This window comes from Bombina bombina, chromosome 1 (assembly GCF_027579735.1).
Source record: "Bombina bombina isolate aBomBom1 chromosome 1, aBomBom1.pri, whole genome shotgun sequence".
Lineage (NCBI taxonomy): Eukaryota > Metazoa > Chordata > Amphibia > Anura > Bombinatoridae > Bombina > Bombina bombina.
Genome location: NC_069499.1, coordinates 1,027,100,734 through 1,027,119,000, shown reverse-complemented (window position 1 = coordinate 1,027,119,000; position 18,267 = coordinate 1,027,100,734). Strand labels below are relative to the sequence as shown.

At 37.9% G+C, this 18,267-nt stretch overlaps 1 protein-coding gene across 1 annotated transcript in view; it reads left to right on the top strand.

Annotated features, from left to right (window-relative positions):
* The window catches only part of LOC128662660 (BPI fold-containing family B member 6-like), a 131,169-nt gene that overhangs the window by 92,177 nt on the left and 20,725 nt on the right, over nt 1-18,267 (top strand). The window contains exons 9-10 of the mRNA XM_053716533.1: nt 11,769-11,860; nt 15,762-15,944. Coding sequence (XP_053572508.1) covers nt 11,769-11,860; nt 15,762-15,944 — 275 coding nt within the window. The remainder of the gene's footprint in view (nt 1-11,768; nt 11,861-15,761; nt 15,945-18,267) is intronic.

Genomic DNA, 18,267 nt, shown 5'->3' with positions numbered 1-18,267 from the left:
TGGATGACGTCACTTAAAGGAATATTCATTCGGCGAGTAGGCGTCGGTGGATGAAGATGGCTCCGCGTCAGCTGCTTTGAAGATGGCTCCGCTCCGGATGGATGAAGATGGAAGACGCCGCCTGGATGAAAACTTCTATCGGATGGAAGACCTCTTCAGCGCTCCTTGGATGAAGACTTCGACCACTGCGGATGTCCTCTTCTGTTCCATCTGTGGTCGGCTGGCTGAAGATGGCTAAAGGTAGGGTGATCTTCATGGGGGTAGTGTTAGGTTTATTTAAGGGGGGTTTGGGTTAGAGTAGGGGTATGTGGGTGGTGGGTTTTAATGTTGGGGGGTTGTATTTTTTTTAACATGCAAAAAAGCTGAATACTTTGGGGCATGCCCCGCAAAAGGCCCTTTTAAGGGCTGGTAAGGTAATAGAGCTGTTAACTTTCGTAATTTAGAATAGGTTAGGGCATTTTTTATTTTGGGGTGCTTTGTTATTTTATTAGGGGGCTTAGATTAGGTGTAATTAGCTTAAAAATCTTGTAATACTTTTTTATTTTTTGTAACTTAGATTTTTTATTTTTTTGTACTTTAGTTAGTTTATTTAATTGTATTTAATTGTAGGTATTTGTAGATAATTAATTTAATTTATTTAATGATAGTGTAGTGTTAGGTTAAATTGTAACTTAGGTTAGTATTTATTTTACAGGTAATTTTGTATTTCTTTTAGCTAGGTAGTTATTAAATAGTTAATAACTATTTAATAACTATTCTACCTAGTTAAAATAAATACAGTTATCTGTAAAATAAATATAAATACTAAAATAGCTACAATGTTATTATTAATTACATTGTAGCTATCTTAGGGTTTATTTTACAGGTAAGTATTTAGTTTTAAATAGGATTACTATAGTTAATAAGAGTAATTTTATTTAGATTTTTTAAAATAATATTTAAGTTAGGGGGGTGTTAGGGTTAGGTTCAGGGGTTAATTAGTTTAATATAGATGGCGGCGGTATAGGGGGGGCAGGATAGAGGTTAATAAAATTATTATAGGTGGCGACGATGTAGGGGGTGGAAAAAACAAGTGTTATATAGCGCTAAGGTCTAAAAATATATCCAAGCCTCTCCCTAACCACCTCTCCAAATGGCTATGTGGAAAACAGAGTATCAAAATATAAAATGAGAGGGCGCTAAAAGCAAGAATAAATACCACACTTAATCTCTAAAAAATTATAGGTTTAATAAACACAATTATACATATATATAACAAGTAAAAATTACTAACATCAAAAAGTTGAAGGGACGTCTCCCTATAAAAAAATTAATCTTAAAAATACCACCAATATATTCCAAAAAAATGTTAAAATTTCATTTATCATCCGTTTGTATAAGGACAAAAGAGTATAGTCAAATCGATGTAGGCCACTGGTAATTGCAATAAAATTAATCCGCAAATGTTCAGGGACCAGCAGTTGGTAATGATCCAAAAAATGATTAACAATGTTGCATAACACTTTCAGTCACTTTGTAGCAGTTCTTAAATAGATAAGTGCCTAAAGTTTAAAGACAGTGTTCCACCTTTTATATGCAATTATCAAAGATACTTGTGTATATATTAAGAAGGGCGCTCCAGGGCGTCTTACCGTTCTCTTCTGTCGGCTAAAAGCAGGCCGCTCAGCTTTTGTGGTAAAGGTTCACCCGTGGTGATTAAGTGATGTTCAAGCTTCCAGGTAAACTCCCACTCAGGTTTAACCGTCTCACAGCAAGCCGCTCTGACCACACTGGAAATTCTGGCAGCATGAAATAACGAAGAAACATTCTTCGTTACTTCATGCTGCCAGAATTTCAATTTGGTCCTGGAGCCGCTGTTACTAACAGTTACAAAGTAAGGTGTTAACCTCAGTCAGTACAGATCCAGCCAGTGACACGGACCACTACGGCTACAAACCGTGCTCAACCACCGAGAGGAAACCGCCACCAGTGTGGTCAGAGCGGCTTGCTGTGAGACGGTTAAACCTGAGTGGGAGTTTACCTGGAAGCTTGAACATCACTTAATCACCACGGGTGAACCTTTACCACAAAAGCTGAGCGGCCTGCTTTTAGCCGACAGAAGAGAACGGTAAGACGCCCTGGAGCGCCCTTCTTAATATATACACAAGTATCTTTGATAATTGCATATAAAAGGTGGAACACTGTCTTTAAACTTTAGGCACTTATCTATTTAAGAACTGCTACAAAGTGACTGAAAGTGTTATGCAACATTGTTAATCATTTTTTGGATCATTACCAACTGCTGGTCCCTGAACATTTGCGGATTAATTTTATTGCAATTACCAGTGGCCTACATCGATTTGACTATACTCTTTTGTCCTTATACAAACGGATGATAAATGAAATTTTAACATTTTTTTTGGAATATATTGGTGGTATTTTTAAGATTAAATTTTTTATAGGGAGACGTCCCTTCAACTTTTTGATGTTAGTAATTTTTACTTGTTATATATATGTATAATTGTGTTTATTAAACCTATAATTTTTTAGAGATTAAGTGTGGTATTTATTCTTGCTTTTAGCGCCCTCTCATTTTATATTTTGACGATGTAGGGGGGGCAGATTAGGGGTTAATAAGTTTAATATAGGTTGCGGTGGGTTCAGGGAGCGGCGGTTTAGGGGGTAATACATTTATTTAGTTGCGGCGGTGTAGGGGGGGGGCAGATTAGGGGTGTTTAGACTTGGGGTACATGTTAGGGTGTTAGGTGTAGACGTTCCCATAGGAATCAATGGGATGTCGGGCAGCAGCGAACATGAGCTTTCGCTATGGTCAGACTCCCATTGATTCCTATGGGATCTGCCGACTCCAGGGCGGCGGATTGAAAACCAGGTACGTTGGGCCGGAACAGTGCCGAGCATACCTGCTAGTTATTTGATAACTAGCAAAAGTAGTCAGATTGTGCCGGACTTGTGTTCGGAACATCTGAAGTGATGTAAGAATCGATCTGTGTCAGACTGAGTCTGGCGGATCGAAGCTTACATCACAAAATTCTACTTTTGCCGGGCAGCAGGGCTTGATAACTTAGGCAAATCAGCCTCGCCACAAATACGCTGCGGAATTTCAGCGCATTTGAGGTTGACGGCTTGATAACTAGAGGCCCATGACTCTTATGGATTGTTCCTTTCCCTGTATTGGTGTGCAGCCTGTTGTGGTGTTTCTTAGTAAAGATCTTCAGTCTAAGGCTTTCGCTCTTTGATAGGCTTTCTTGGGACATTGGTTAGGATACCCCTTCTATTATCAAAAAGAAAATAATTATGGACAAACTTTAGTAGATCAATAGTGAAGTCAACTTTCAAACTCCCGTTTTGATTTACAGTCTTTTGAAAATGTTTTACAGCCTCAAGACCTAGATTGTGCATGATGTTAGAGTATAGACTTTCTACATCAATGCTAGCTAGTAGTACATTATCATCCACTATCATGTTTTCTAAGTGATTTAATACATCCTTTGTGTCCTGTACATACAATGTCATAGTGTGTACCTTGGGGAGACTATAGAATGTGGCTGTTCTTGCCATTTTGTTCATCATGTACTGATGTTCATCTTTAGTGATTAATCTTTCATTGAATCCCCAGTCCAGCATTGCTGTTAATTAATATGTAAATATATCTGTAGGGTCTGTTCTGATAACACAATAGTTTTCACTAATATAAAGTATGTCCTTGCACATTTTTAAATATTTGTTCTTCGTCATGATTACTGTATTGCCCTTATCTGCATTTTTGAGTGTAATGTCAGGATTATTTTTTTAGTTCAGTCAGTGCTGTTATTTCTTTTAAGCTTAAGTTTTTACCAGTTGCACTTTTAGTGTCTAGTATTTCAAGTTCAGTCGTTACTAGGGCCACAAATGTATCTATCATTGGGTAAAATTACAAAAAAATTTAAAAACTAAATTACAAAAAATAGCAAACCAATTTATAAAAAATAACATTTTTTACACCTAATCTAATAGCCCTATCAAAATAGAAAGCCCCCCCTCCCCAATAAAAAACCCCTAGCCTACAATAAACTACTAATTGCCCTTAAAAGGGCCTTTTGTGGGGCATTGTCCCAAAGATAACAGCTCTTTTAACAGGCAAAAAAAATGCAAACACATCCCAACAGTAAAACCCACCACCCAACCAACCCCCCCCAATAAAAATCTAAAATAACCTAAGCTACCCATTGCCCTGAAAAGTTGACACTTTGATAAATATGCCCCATAATCTGACCCTTAATAAGATAGTTACTAATTAATTAACATATTTTTCAGTCTCATGTGTATATATATTTTTTACAGTTTTAACCAATATTTTAAAAATATGGATTTGTTCTCAGTGACGGCTGATGAAATTTGAAAATGGTAGGGTGTTAGACACCCCTTGATATAAAAACCCAGCCCCTCAAATGGCTCTGCCCACTTCATATTTTGGACCAATGATCAATATTATTTTATTATTAATATTTTATTATAAACAATAATAATAATAATTATTTTTATTTTCACTAAATAAAACATTGGATTTAATATATATATATATATATCATCTTATACACAGAATAGACTATAGTACTTTTAAAACCCAAACCCAATGCCCTTAGTACCTTAGTGTCATACATTTCAGACAGTTCTTTCTGTCCACACTCCCTGCGCAACAAGAAGAAGCCTGTACCCTGCAGCACTCAGGATAATCTAGGCTGCCAGGGACAAGCCCATTATCCACCCTCCATGTTCATGGGTGCTGACTAGAGTCAGGAGAAAAGCCTGTTACATGCAGAATTATCCAGGCCGTGCCACTGGCAGCCTTGCTACTGGGAGTCAGGAGAGAAGTCAAACCTGTTACAGGCTGTGTTATCCAGGCCATGGTGCTGGCAACCGTATCGCTGGGAGTCAGAAGAGAAACTTGTTACAGATGTACCCTTTTATTTCCATTCCCAGCATCCGGACGGACTGATCATTCACCTGTGCTCCCTCTTCTTCACAGAGATCTTGTGCGCTGCTCAGATCTTGCTGAGGCCTGCCAGGGAAAGTGGGTGTTACCAGAAAAGTTTTCTTCTGCTTCTTGCCATGTTCTTTTTCCCTGGCAGGCTTCAGCAAGGTTTGAGCAGTGCACACGATCTCTGTGAAGAGGAGGGAGCTCAGGTGAAGAATGGTCAGCCTGTCCGGATGCTGGGAATGGAAATAAAAGGATGCCCCAGTAACAGGCTTCTCTTCTGACTCCCAGAGGTGCTGCTGCCAGCGCCATGTCCTGGATAACTCAACCTGTAACAGGCTTTTCTCCAGTGGCACGGCCTGGATAACTCTGCCTGTAATAGGCTTTTCTCCTTACTCCCAGGAGCGAGGCTGCAAGTGGCATGGCCTGGATAACTCAGCCTGTAACAGGCTTCTCTCCTGGCTCACCATGGAGGAAGTGGCCTGGTGGGTGTAAGCAGAATGCCGGCTGCAGCTAGTCAGTACCCAGGAACATAGAGGGTGGATAGGGGCTTGTGCCTGGTAGCCTAGATTATCCTCCTCCTACCGGAGTGCTGCATTGTGCATGCTTCATCTTGCTGTGTGCCTGCCAGGGAAAGTGCTTGTTACCAGAGAAGTGTCCCGGTGCTTCTTGCCACATGGTATGTTCTTTTTCCATGTCACTTTCCCTGGCAGGCCTCAGGAAGTGCACAAGATAGAATTGGAGGGAGCTCAGGTAACTGGTCGGTCCATCCAGATGCTGGAAATAAAAGGGTGTGCCTGTAACAATCTTCTCTCCCAGCTTTACAGCTGCCAGTGGCACCGTCTGGAAACTAAGGGCATGCATGGGTGTCTTAGAAAGGTTGGCAGGGTGTTATCTTAGTGCGCCAGTGGCAGGTTCTGATTAATCAGGTCCAAAGCACTGTGTTTCAGAGCATGTAAACCCCACCCCCAGGCTCAGCCAATTAAATGTAAGGATTCATTTTTATTTTTTTTAGGACATCTGTGCCTTAACGGTCATATAGATACTAAACAGGTGCCGTAAGAAATCACTTCTTGGGATAGACTAGGCATGTGTGAAGTGCTCTCAAACAAGATCTCTGTGAAGAGGAGGGAGCTCAGGTGAAGAACGATCAGCCTGTCCGGATGCTGGGAATGGAAATAAAAAGATGCCCCAGTAACAGGCTTCTCTTCTGACTCCCAGAGGTGTGGCTGCCAGCGCCATGGCCTTGATAACTCAACCTGTAACAGGCTTTTCTCCAGTGGCATGGCCTGGATAACTCAGCCTGTAATAAACTTTTCTCCTTACTCCCAGTAGTGAGGCTGCCAGTGGCATGGCCTGGATAACTCAGCCTGTAACAGGCTTCTCTCCTGGCTCACCATGGAGGAAGTGGCCTGGCGGGTGTAAGCAGAATGCCGGCCCCAGCTAGTCAGTACCCAGGAACATAGAGGGTAGATAGGGGGCTTGTGCCTGGTAGCCTAGATTATCCTTCTCCTACTGGAGTACTGCATTGTGCATGCTTCTTCTTGCTGTGTGCCTGCCAGGGAAAGTGCTCGTTACCAGAGAAGTGTTCCAGTGCTTCTTGTCACATGGTATGTTCTTTTTCCATGGCACTTTCCCTGGCAGGCCTCAGGAAGTGCACAAGATTGAATTGGAGGGAGCTCAGGTAACTGGTCGGTCCGTCCAGATGCTGGAAATAAAAGGCTGTGTCTGTAACAATCTTCTCTCCCAGCTTTACAGCTGCCAGTGGCACTGTCTGGATAACTAAGGGCATGCATGGGTGTCTTAGAAGGGTTGGCAGGGTGTTATCTAAGTGCGCCAGTGGCAGGTTCTGATTAATCAGGTACAAAGGACTGTGTTTCAGAGCATTTAAACCCCACCCCCAAGCTTAGCCAATTAAATGTAAGGATTCATTTTTTTTTTTTTTTTAGGGCATCTGTGCCTTAACGGTCATATAGATACTAAACAGGTGCCATAAGAAATCACTTCTTGGGGTAGACTAGGCATGTGTGAAGTGCTCTCAAACAGGGCAAAAATTAAAAAGTAAATTCTTAATAAAAAGTAAATTCCTTAATTCTTAATATTCCATAAAACATTTTCTATAAGCTTTTTTATTATTATTATTTTAAATCAACCATCCCCCTCTTGAAAAAAACAGTATTCTGAGAAATAAATAGTAACCTCACAGTCTCACTTTGTAATAGCTTTTTATTATTTTATGTGTGTCCCCCAATTTATATATATATATATATATATATATATATATATATATATATATATATATATATATATATATATATATATTTGCATTTAGCATTTATAAAAAAATCATTCTGTTCATTGACACCATGCAAGGGTAGATGTAAATTTGTTCACATTTAGAAACATGAGAATTTGGAAACCCTAAATTTGTTGATGGCTTTAGTGTAAGCTAAGCTAACTAAAAAATTGCGACTATCAAAAAAGCATGTATAACACCTATCTAAACAGCAGAAATCTGTAATAATTTTGACAGCCATTTAAAAGGACATGAAACCTATTTTTATTTTTTCAGGATATAGAGTTTTCAATTTTAAACAATTTACCAAATTACATAAATTTTCTAAATTGCTTCATTCTCTTGGTTTCCTTTGTTGAACAGCATACCTAGATAGGCATAGGAGCAGCAATTGACATTTCGGAGCTAGCTGCTGATTGGTGGCTGCACATACATACCTCTAGGAGGTGTGCATTCGATTTAGTACAAATGCACATTCATGACAAAAATTTAATTTTAATTTTAATGAAACGAAAATCCGAATGAATGCACAAAGAAAATGAAAGAAAATAAAAAATACTGACAAAAATCATCAGTATTCATTCAATTCCTTTATTTCTTTAAAGGGGTTAATACCTTAGCATGCTCTGGAGAGTGTGCTAACCCGATTCTATTCTTGCCATAGCTACAACCACACTAACAGGAGCCCACTCACCAGGACCTGCCAAGAGCGTTAAGCCTGCTGTTAGCACAGCCAAGGCTCTGGCAAGATGAAGATTAGGTTAGTGCACTCTCCAGAGCGTACTAAGGTATTAACCCCTTTAAAGAAATAAAGGAATCAAATGAATAGGTGCATTAAGGAAAGTATTGTAGCTGCAGGTAAACTTTCCATCTGTAACTTCGAAACATTTACATTTGGTTAAAGCGAAAAAAATGATAATGTTTAACTAAACTTCAGTATTTGTTTCGTTTTACAAAAACAAATACCATATAGTGCAGCCAACGAATATTTGGGGAAGCAAATTTTTATAAACGAAAATTTCTTGGCTGCACATCTCTGATGTCTCTTGTGATTGGTTTACCTAATGTTTTCAGCTTGGTCCCAGTTGTACATTGCTGCTTCTTTAACAAAGATACCAAGAGAATTAAGCACATTTGACAACATAAGTAAATTGGAAAATTGCTTAACAATGTATATTTTATCTGAATCATGAAAATAAAAATGTGGGTATCATGAGCTTTTAAAATGGCCTCTGAAAAACAATTAGCAGCTTCAGTGTAATCACAACCTATGTTTTCACATAAAAAGGAAAAGGTAAGATTTCGAATAAAGAATTTAATAAAAAAGAGAAGACAATGGCCTCTAGTTATCAAGCCGTCAACCGCAAATACGCTGGAATTCCGCAGCGTATTTGTGGGGAGCTTGATTTGCCTTAATAACCAAACCCTACAGACCGGCAAAAGTAGAATATAGTGATGTAACATACGATCTGCCGGACTCAGTCCGACACAGATCGATGCTTACGTCACTACAGATGTTCCGAACGCAAGTTCGGCACAATCTGACTACTTTTGGAAGTTATCAAATTTCTACCAGGTACGCTCGGCACTATTCCGCTCCCTTAACCGCCGCCCCCAACACCACTATATTAAATTTATTAACCCCTAAAAGTCTAATCCTAACATTCCCTAACTTAAATATAATTTAAATAAATCTAAGTAAATATTCTTAGCATTAAATAAATAATTTCTATTTAAAACTAAATACTTACCTATAAAATAAACCCTAAGCTAGCTACAATATAACTTATAGTTACATTGTATCTAGCTTAGGGTTTATTTTACAGGCAAGTTTGTATTTATTTTAACTAGGTAGAATAGTAGCTACCTAGTTAAAATAAATACAAAAGTACCTGTAACATAAAACCTAACCTAAGTTACAATTACACCTAACACTACACTATAATTAAATTAATTACTTAAATTAAAATAAATTAATTACAATTAAATAAAATTAACTAAAGTACAAAAAATAAAAAACACTAAATTACAGAAAATAATAAAATAATTACAAGAATTTTAAACTAATTATACCTAATCTAATCCCCCTAATAAAATAAAAAAGCGACCCAAAATAATAAAAAGCCCTACCCTATACTAAATTACAAATAGCCCTTAAAAGGGCTTTTTGCAGGGCATTGCCCCAAAGTAATCAGCTCTTTTACGTGTAAAAAAAAAATACAATACCCCCCACCAACATTAAAACCCACCACCCACACAACCAACCCTACTCTGAAACCCACACAATCCCCCCTTAAAAAAACCTAACCCCATGAAGATCACCTTACCGGGAGACGTCTTCACCCAACCAGGCCGAAGTCCTCAACGAAGCTGGGCAGAAGAGGTCCTCCAGACGGGCAAAAGTCTTCATCCAGACGGCATCTTTATCTTCATCCATCCATCCAGAGCGGAGCGGGTCCATCTTTAAGACATCCGACGCGGAGCATCCTTCCAGGTCGACGACTACCCGCCGAATGAATATTCCTTTAAATGACGTCATCCAAGATGGCGTCACTTGAATTCCGATTGGCTGATAGAATTCTATCAGCCAATTGGAATTAAGGTAGGAAAAATCCTATTGGCTGATGCAATCAGCCAATAGGATTGACCTCACATTCTATTGGCTGTTCCAATCAGCCAATAGAATGCGAGCTCAATCCTATTGGCTGATTGGATCAGCCAATAGGATTGAACTTCAATCCTATTGGCTGATTGCATCAGCCAATAGGATTTTTCCTACCTTAATTCTGATTGGCTGATAGAATTCTATCAGCCAATCGGAATTCAAGGGACGCCATCTTGGATGACGTCATTTAAAGGAATATTCATTCGGCGGGTAGTCGTCGACCTGGAAGGATGCTCCGCGTCGGATGTCTTAAAGATGGACCCGCTCCGCTCTGGATGGATGGATGACGATAAAAGATGCCGTCTGGATGAAGACTTTTGCCCGTCTGGAGGACCTCTTCTGCCCAGCTTCGTTGAGGACTTCGGCCTGGTTGGGTGAAGACGTCTCCCGGTAAGGTGATCTTCATGGGGTTAGGTTTTTTTAAGGGGGGATTGTGTGGGTTTCAGAGTAGGGTTGGTTGTGTGGGTGGTGGGTTTTAATGTTGGTGGGGGGTATTGTATTTTTTTTTTACACGTAATCATTCGTCGGGTAGTCGTCTGCCTGGAAGGATGCTCCGCGTCGGATGTCTTGAAGATGGACCCGCTCCGCTCTGGATGGAGGACCTCTTCTGCCCGGCTTCGTTGAGGACTTCGGCCTGGTTGGGTGAAGACGTCTCAAGGGGGGTTAGTGTTAGGTTTTTTAAGTGGGTATTGGGTGGGTTTTAGAGAAGGGTTGGTTGTGTGGGTGGTGGGTTTTAATGTTGGTGGGGTATTGTATTTTTGTATTTTTTTTAAAGGTAAAAGAGCTGATTACTTTGGGGCAATACCCTGCAAAAAGCCCTTTTAAGGGCTGTTTGTAATTTAGTATAGGGTAGGGCTTTTAATTATTTTGGGGGGCTTTTTATTTTATTAGTGGGATTAGATTAGGTGTAATTAGTTTAAAATTCTTGTAATTATTTTATTATTTTCTGTAATTTAGTGTTTGTTTTTTGTACTTTAGTTTTAATTTTATTTAATTGTAATTAATTTATTTTAATTTAGGTAATTCATTTAATTATAGTGTAGTGTTAGGTGTAATTGTAACTTAGGTAAGGTTTTATTTTACAGGTACTTTTGTATTTATTTTAACTAGGAAGTTATTAAATAGTTAATCACTATTTAATAACTATTTTACCTAGTTAAAATAGATACAAATTTGCCTGTAAAATAAAAAATAAATCCTAAAATAGCTACAATGTAACTATTAGTTATATTGTAGCTATCTTAGGGTTTATTTTATAGGTAAGTATTTAGTTTTAAATAGGTATATTATAATAGGTATAATTTATTTAATGCTAGGAATATTTTTTTAGATTAATTTAAATTATATTTAAGTTAGGGTGGTGTTAGGGTTAGGGTTAGACTTAGGTTTAGGGGTAATAAATTTAATATAGTGGCGGCGGGAGTGGCGGTTTAGGGGTTATTACATTTATTAGAGTTGCGGTGGGCTCCTGGAGCGGCAGTATGAGGGTAAACAGTATAGTATAGTGTGGGTGCTTAATGACAGGGTACCAAGAAAGCTGCAAATAAGCCAAAGAGCAGCGAGGTAGATGACTGTTAGTTAACAACAGTCCACTGCTCATCGCTCCGTACTTGGTGCGATGAGCAGTTTTTGGCAGCTTTCTTGATATTTTGGAGAACATATTCAGGTCTGCGGCAGCGATGTTAGGCGATCTTAGGCGAGCGTATTCTTGCCGGCGAATGCAGATAAGTTGACAGGTTGATAAATAGAGGCCAATTAATCAAACTGAATTTTGATAAAGCAGGAAAACAAAAGTAGGCATCTATGTATACACAGAAGACTAAAGAAATGCTAACTTTCTGCAATCTTTTCAGCCAGATACCCATTTGGAAAATCTGAAAATCTCAAATACGTGATGTCCAATTTTCCAGAAGTGACAGCGGACCACTTTGTGTATGAGCTAAATGTAAGTCAAATTTATTGCTTAGACTGTGATGCCAAAGAAATTTATAAAAAGTAATAAGAAGGGTATGGGTTAACCCCTTCACTGCTGAGTCATTTCACTCCTCTAAGCTGAAGCTGTTTTTACACTTTAGCACTGACTGAATTTAAAATCAGTTTTGATAAGCAGCATATACACATTATATATTTTATTTTAACAGATCATGCACGTGCAAAAGTAACTCTTGCTGCCAGATAAATGACGAACAAGAATTACTCAACAGCTGTATCCTAGCATAAATATGGCAAGATAGTGTAGCACAATTAAACACTCCTGCTCAAGTGAAAACTATGCTATTTAGAGACTTTTTCGGCATGTCGGGTTGCGCTCGTATTGCAAGCTAAAAGTAAAAAGTTTTCTCAGAAGCAAAAAACCAACGCACCCTTAAAAAATATCCCAACCCCATTATCTTCCTCTCCAGTAGACTTCAATGGAGTGCAAAAAAGGGAAAATAAAAACATACAAAAATGCTAACCTGATCAAGTTTATTTAATACGCTAAACCCAGCATGAATAATGTATATTTCACACTCCAATGTTCTTCAATTACAGGAAAATGTCCTTTTAATTGTAAATACACCTAGATGATGAGTCTTGCGTTAGAGGCTGTGCAGTGCTAACGAGCAGTTTTTCCTCACCGCTCACTTACATGCAACGCTAGTATTACAAGTTTTCAGAAACCTGTCGTTAAAAGACAAGAAGTGAGCTTTGAGCAAAATTTTGCTCATTACCGCACTCCAATACCAGCGCTGCTTAAGTGAGCGGTGAGATGGTGTAACGTGCTTGTTTACGATTTCCCCATAGGAATCAACGGGGAGAGCCGGCTGAAAAAAAGTCTAACACCTGCAAAAATGCTGCGTAAAGCTCCCAAACGCAGCCCCATTGATTCCCATTGGGAAATAAAATGTATGTCTACACATAACACCCTAACATGAACCCGAGTCTAAACACCCCTAATCTTACACTTATTAACCCCTAATCTGCCGCCCCCAACATCGCCGACACCTGCATTATATAATTAACCCCTAATTTGCCGCTCCGGACACCGCCGCCACCTACATTATATGTATGAACCCCTAATCTGCTGACCCCAACATCGCCGACACCTACATTATATTTATTAACCCCTAATCTATCGCCCCCAATGTCACCGCCACCTACCTACACTTATTAACCCCTAATCTGCAGCCCCCAACGTCGCCGACACTATAATAAACATATTAATCCCTGAACCGACGCATTCTCGCCTCGCAAACATTAGTTAAATAGTATTAACCCCTAATCTGCCGTCCCTAACATCGCTGCCACCTACCTACATTTATTAACCCCTAATCTGCCGCCCCAACGTCGCCGCCACTATATTAAAGTTATTAACCCCTAAACAAATTTACCTGTAAAATAAACCCTCACCTAAGTTACAATTACACGTAACACTACAATATAATTAAATTAATTACTTAAACTAACTAAAATTAATTACAATTAAATAAAATAAACTAAAATACAAAAAAAAAAAACATTAAATTACAGAAAATAATAAAATAATTACAAGAATTTTAAACTAATTACACCTAATCTAATCCACTTAATAAAATAAAAAAGCCCCCCAAAATAATAAAAATCCCTACCCTATACTAAATTACAAACAGCCCTTAAAAGGGAATCAGCTCTATTACCTGTAAAAAAAAAATATATATAATACCCCCCATTATTAAAACCCACCACCACACACCCAACCCTACTCTAAAACCCACCCAATCCCCCCTTAATAAAACCTAACACTAACCCCTTGAAGATCACCATACCTTGAAACGTCTTCACCCAACCGGGCAGAAGTTGTCCTCGAGACGGGCAGAAATCTTCATCCAATCCGGGCAGAAGAGGACCTCCAGATGGCCAGAAGTCTTCATCCAGACGGCATCTTCTAACTTCATCCATCCGAAGTGGAGCGGGTCCATCTTCAAGCCATCCGACGCGGAGCATCCTCTTCCATCCGATGACTAACACTAAATGACGGTACCTTTAAGTGACGTCATCCAAGATGGCGTCCTTTAATTCCGATTGGCTGATAGAATTCTATCAGCCAATCGGAATTAAGGTAGAAAAAATCCTATTGGCTGATCCAATCAGCCAATAGGATTGAGCTTGCATTCTATTGGCTGTTCCAATCAGCCAATAGAATGCAAGCTCAATCCTATTGGCTGATTTAGGGCTGATTAAGGGCTATTTGTAATTTAGTATAGGGTATAGATTTTTATTATTTTGGGGGGCTTTTTTATTTTATTAGGGGGATTAGATTAGGTGTAATTAGTTTAAAATTCTTGTAATTATTTTATTATTTTCTGTAATTTAGTGTTTTTCTTTTTCGTACTTTAGTTTATTTAATTTAATTGTAATTAATTGTAGTTAGTTTAGGTAATTAATTTAATTATAGTGTAGTGTTAGGTGTAATTGTAACTTAGGTTAGGGTTTATTTTACAGGTAAATTTGTACTTATTTTAACTAGTAAGTGATTATATAGTTAATAACTATTTAATAACTATTGTACCTAGTTAAAATAAATACAAACTTGCCTGTAAAATAAAAATAAACCCTGAGATAGCTACAATGTAACAATGAGTTATATTGTAGCTAGCTTAGGGTTTATTTTCTAGGTAAGTATTTAGTTTTAAATAGGAATAATTTAGTTAATAATAGTAATTTTATTTAGATGTATTTAAATTATATTTAAGTTAGGGGGTGTTAGGGTGAGGTTTACGGTTAGACTTATATTTAGGGGTTAATATATTTATTATAGTGGCTGCGACATTGGGGGCGGCAGATTAGGGGTTAATAAATGTAGGTAGGTGTTGGCGATGTTAGGGACGGCAGATTAGGGGTTAATTAAATTTAATTAGTGTTTGCGATGCGGGAGTGCAGCGGTTTAGGGGTTAATATATTTATTACTGTGGCGGCGATGTCTGGTCGGCAGATTAGGGGTTAAAATTTTTATTTAACTGTTTGCGATGTGCGGGGGGGCCTCGGTTTAGGGGTTAATAGGTAGCTTATGGGTGTTAGTGTACTTTTTAGCACTTCAGTTAAGAGTTTTATGTTACGGCGTTAGCCCATAAAACTCTTAACTACTGACTTTAAAATGCGGTAGGCGTTCTGACAGGAGAGGGTCTACCGCTCACTTTTTCCAAGATTCGTAATACCAGCGTTAGGCAAATCCCATGGAAAAGATAAGATACGCAATTGACATAAGGGGATTTGCGGTATGCTCGAGTCGAGAAAAAAAGTGTGCGGTGCACCTGTACCTGCCAGACTCGTAATACCAGCGGGCATTAAAAAGCAGCATTGGGACCTCTCAACGCTGCTTTTTAACCCTAACGCAAGACTCGTAATCTAGCCGTATGGTTCTCTACACTTTATTTGTTCTAATTTCCAATTTATCTAGTTTGAAATCATGAATAGATAACTTACTAATCAACCAGGAAAGCTCTCTGTCAAAATTTAGTTATACAGCGTATGTGATTTACCTGTAATGGCAGCAAATTGACAGAGCTTTAGCTAAAGGTTTTCAGCTGAGGTGTGATTCTTTGGGTAACAACTTGTTCCATTTATCACAAAATTGGAATCTAGATACATTTTAATACATGTGTATTAAAAAAAAGAAAAAACCTTACTTCAAAACAGATCAAGTGAATAAATGTGTCTTGTGGTAATTTCTGTAAAACCCATGTTTATGTGTGCGTAAACATGAACTGCTTCAATAGGTGGCTAGTCTGTGCATAGATAATATAGAAAATATGCAAACAAGATTATACTATGAGGCTGCTTATCCAAATGGTGTCATTGAACATAATTGTGGAGAATTTCATTTTCAGGGTACAGTTCAGCATGGAGAAACCATTATTGAATCACCTGAAGCTTCTGAGCTTACTGAAGACAATGTATTTTCTACAAATCCTGGAGATACGTCACTAATTCTGTCAGCTGATTTTCTGGGACGTGTGTTTACAGCACTACAAAAAGAAGGGACATTTAATGTCTTTGTTACTGAAAGTGATGTAAGTAATTCTACCGTTTAATAGCAAAACTTGCTTTAAAAGGGGCACTAAACCAAATGTTTTTCTTTCATGATTCAGATAGAGGATACAATTTTAAACAACTTCTGTTCTTTGTACTCGGTAACTTTTGTTGAAAAAATGCTATAGAGTAAATAAGATTTTTTTAAAGTAAATTTGAGTTTGACCTAAATGTCATATTAAAGGGAAAATAAGCCCACATTTTTTTATTTTAGGATTCAGAGCATGCAATTTTAAACAAACTCCCAGTTTAATTCTTTTATAAAGTTGTATTACTTTGCTTGGTATGCTTAGTTAAAGGAGCAGCAATGCATTACTGGGAGCTAGCTGAACATATAAGGTGAGACAATCACAAGAAGCAAATATGTGCAGCCACCAACAGCAGCTAACACCCAGCAGTGCATTCCTCAGACTACTAGGTATGTTTTTCAACAAATGATACCAAGAGAACAAAGCTAATTCGATATTAGAAGGAAGCGGGAAAGTAATTTAAAGATGCATGTGCTCTCTGAATCGTGAAAGGAAAATTTTGGGTTTCATGTCCATTTAAATGTCATGCTACTTTTCTATTATGTCCTGTTTTTGTTTTGTTTTTTCAATTTACAGCTCTTTTCAATTAAAGGGACAAGAAACTCAAATTGTTTCTTTCATGATTTAAGAACTTTCCAATGTACTTCTATTATCTAATTTGCTTCATTCTATTGATATAATTTGTTGAAAAGCATAACTAAATAGGCTCGATAGCTGCTGATTGGTGGCTGCACATAGATGCCTCATGTGATTGGCTCACCCATGTGCATTGCTATTTCTTCTACTAAGGATACCTAACGAATGAAGCTAATTAGATAATAGAAGTAAATTGGAATTTTGTTTAAAATTAGATTTATTGGGGCCTATTTATCAAGCTCCGAATGGAGCTTGAGGCCCTGTGTTTCTGGCGAGCCTGCTCCATAACCCTGTCCGCCTGCTTTGATGAGGCGGACAGAAATCGCAGAAATTCAACCCGATCGAGTACTTGATGAAGTGATCATTCTGGAACTGAAGAAAAGGTGATATTTATTCAAGCAGTAAATAATGGGAGTCTACATTTGACAAATGCCTGCTTGTCTTTATATTTATCTTGTGAGTGCCTATATAGAACATCAACTTGTTGCACTTCTTTGGACCTTAAAAAAATTGATGGGGCCAAATTAATAATTTACCTAACAAACATGGGAGGGCCAGATTAAACTATCTTGAGGGCCGCATATGGCCCCAGGGCCAATACTTTGAGAAAACTGGTCTAGATCTTATCCGAGCTGCAACTTATAGCAACAGTTCTCTATGATTAAAAAGCAGTTATTCACAAAAATAGCAGCAGCACCACCACAGCATCCGAAATTAATAGTAACAGCGCATATTTTTAATTAAAATTACTAAAACCATGTTCTCTTTGTATTATAATCCTGTCAGAATAAAGTCACCATATTTTCATTTTCAGCTTCTGCAAAAAGGAAAAAAATACCATATTTATATGTGTTTCTGTTAAACATGTTAAATGATCTATCACATAATCACTGATATTTATTCATGTGCAAGAATTGTTTAATACATTAGTTTGATCCTGTGATCACTGGAACCCCCAAAGGTACTCATACTGTGTCACATCTGAACCATCTTTAGCGCCTATCTTCAAAATACTCCATTGCAAGATTCGCTTAAAGTGACATGAAACCCACATTTTTTCTTTCATGATTTAGAAAGAGCATGCCATTTTAAACAGCTTCCTAATTTACTTCTATTATCTAATTTGCTTCATTATCTTGATATTCTTTGCTGAAAAGCATATCTAGATATGCTCAGTAGCTGCTGATTGGTAGCTGCACTTAGATGCCTCGTGTGATTGGCTCACCCATGTGCATTGCTATTTCTTCAACATAAAATATCTGAAGAATGAAGCAAATTAGATAATAGAAGTAAATTGGAATGTTGTTTAAAATTGTATTCTCTATCTGAATCATGACAGATAAATGTTGGGTTTAGTGTCCCTTTAAGTTGAAAGGCTGGCCATAGGTTAGCCTGAATTTGTAGGAGGAGTTTTATCCTATATATATCTATATATACCCTATATATATCTTTGTCTGCATTTCCATTACGTTTCCCGGATTCCGCTTCCGGTTTCATTGTAGTTCGAAGTTGGTCGATTTTAATCGTTTCACATTTTGATTCCTTACACATCTGTTGTTTGATTTGATTCAGTCGTTACTCTGCAGTTTTTATATTACGATTATTTATTTACTAAGTTAATGTTTTTTTCCTTTCAACC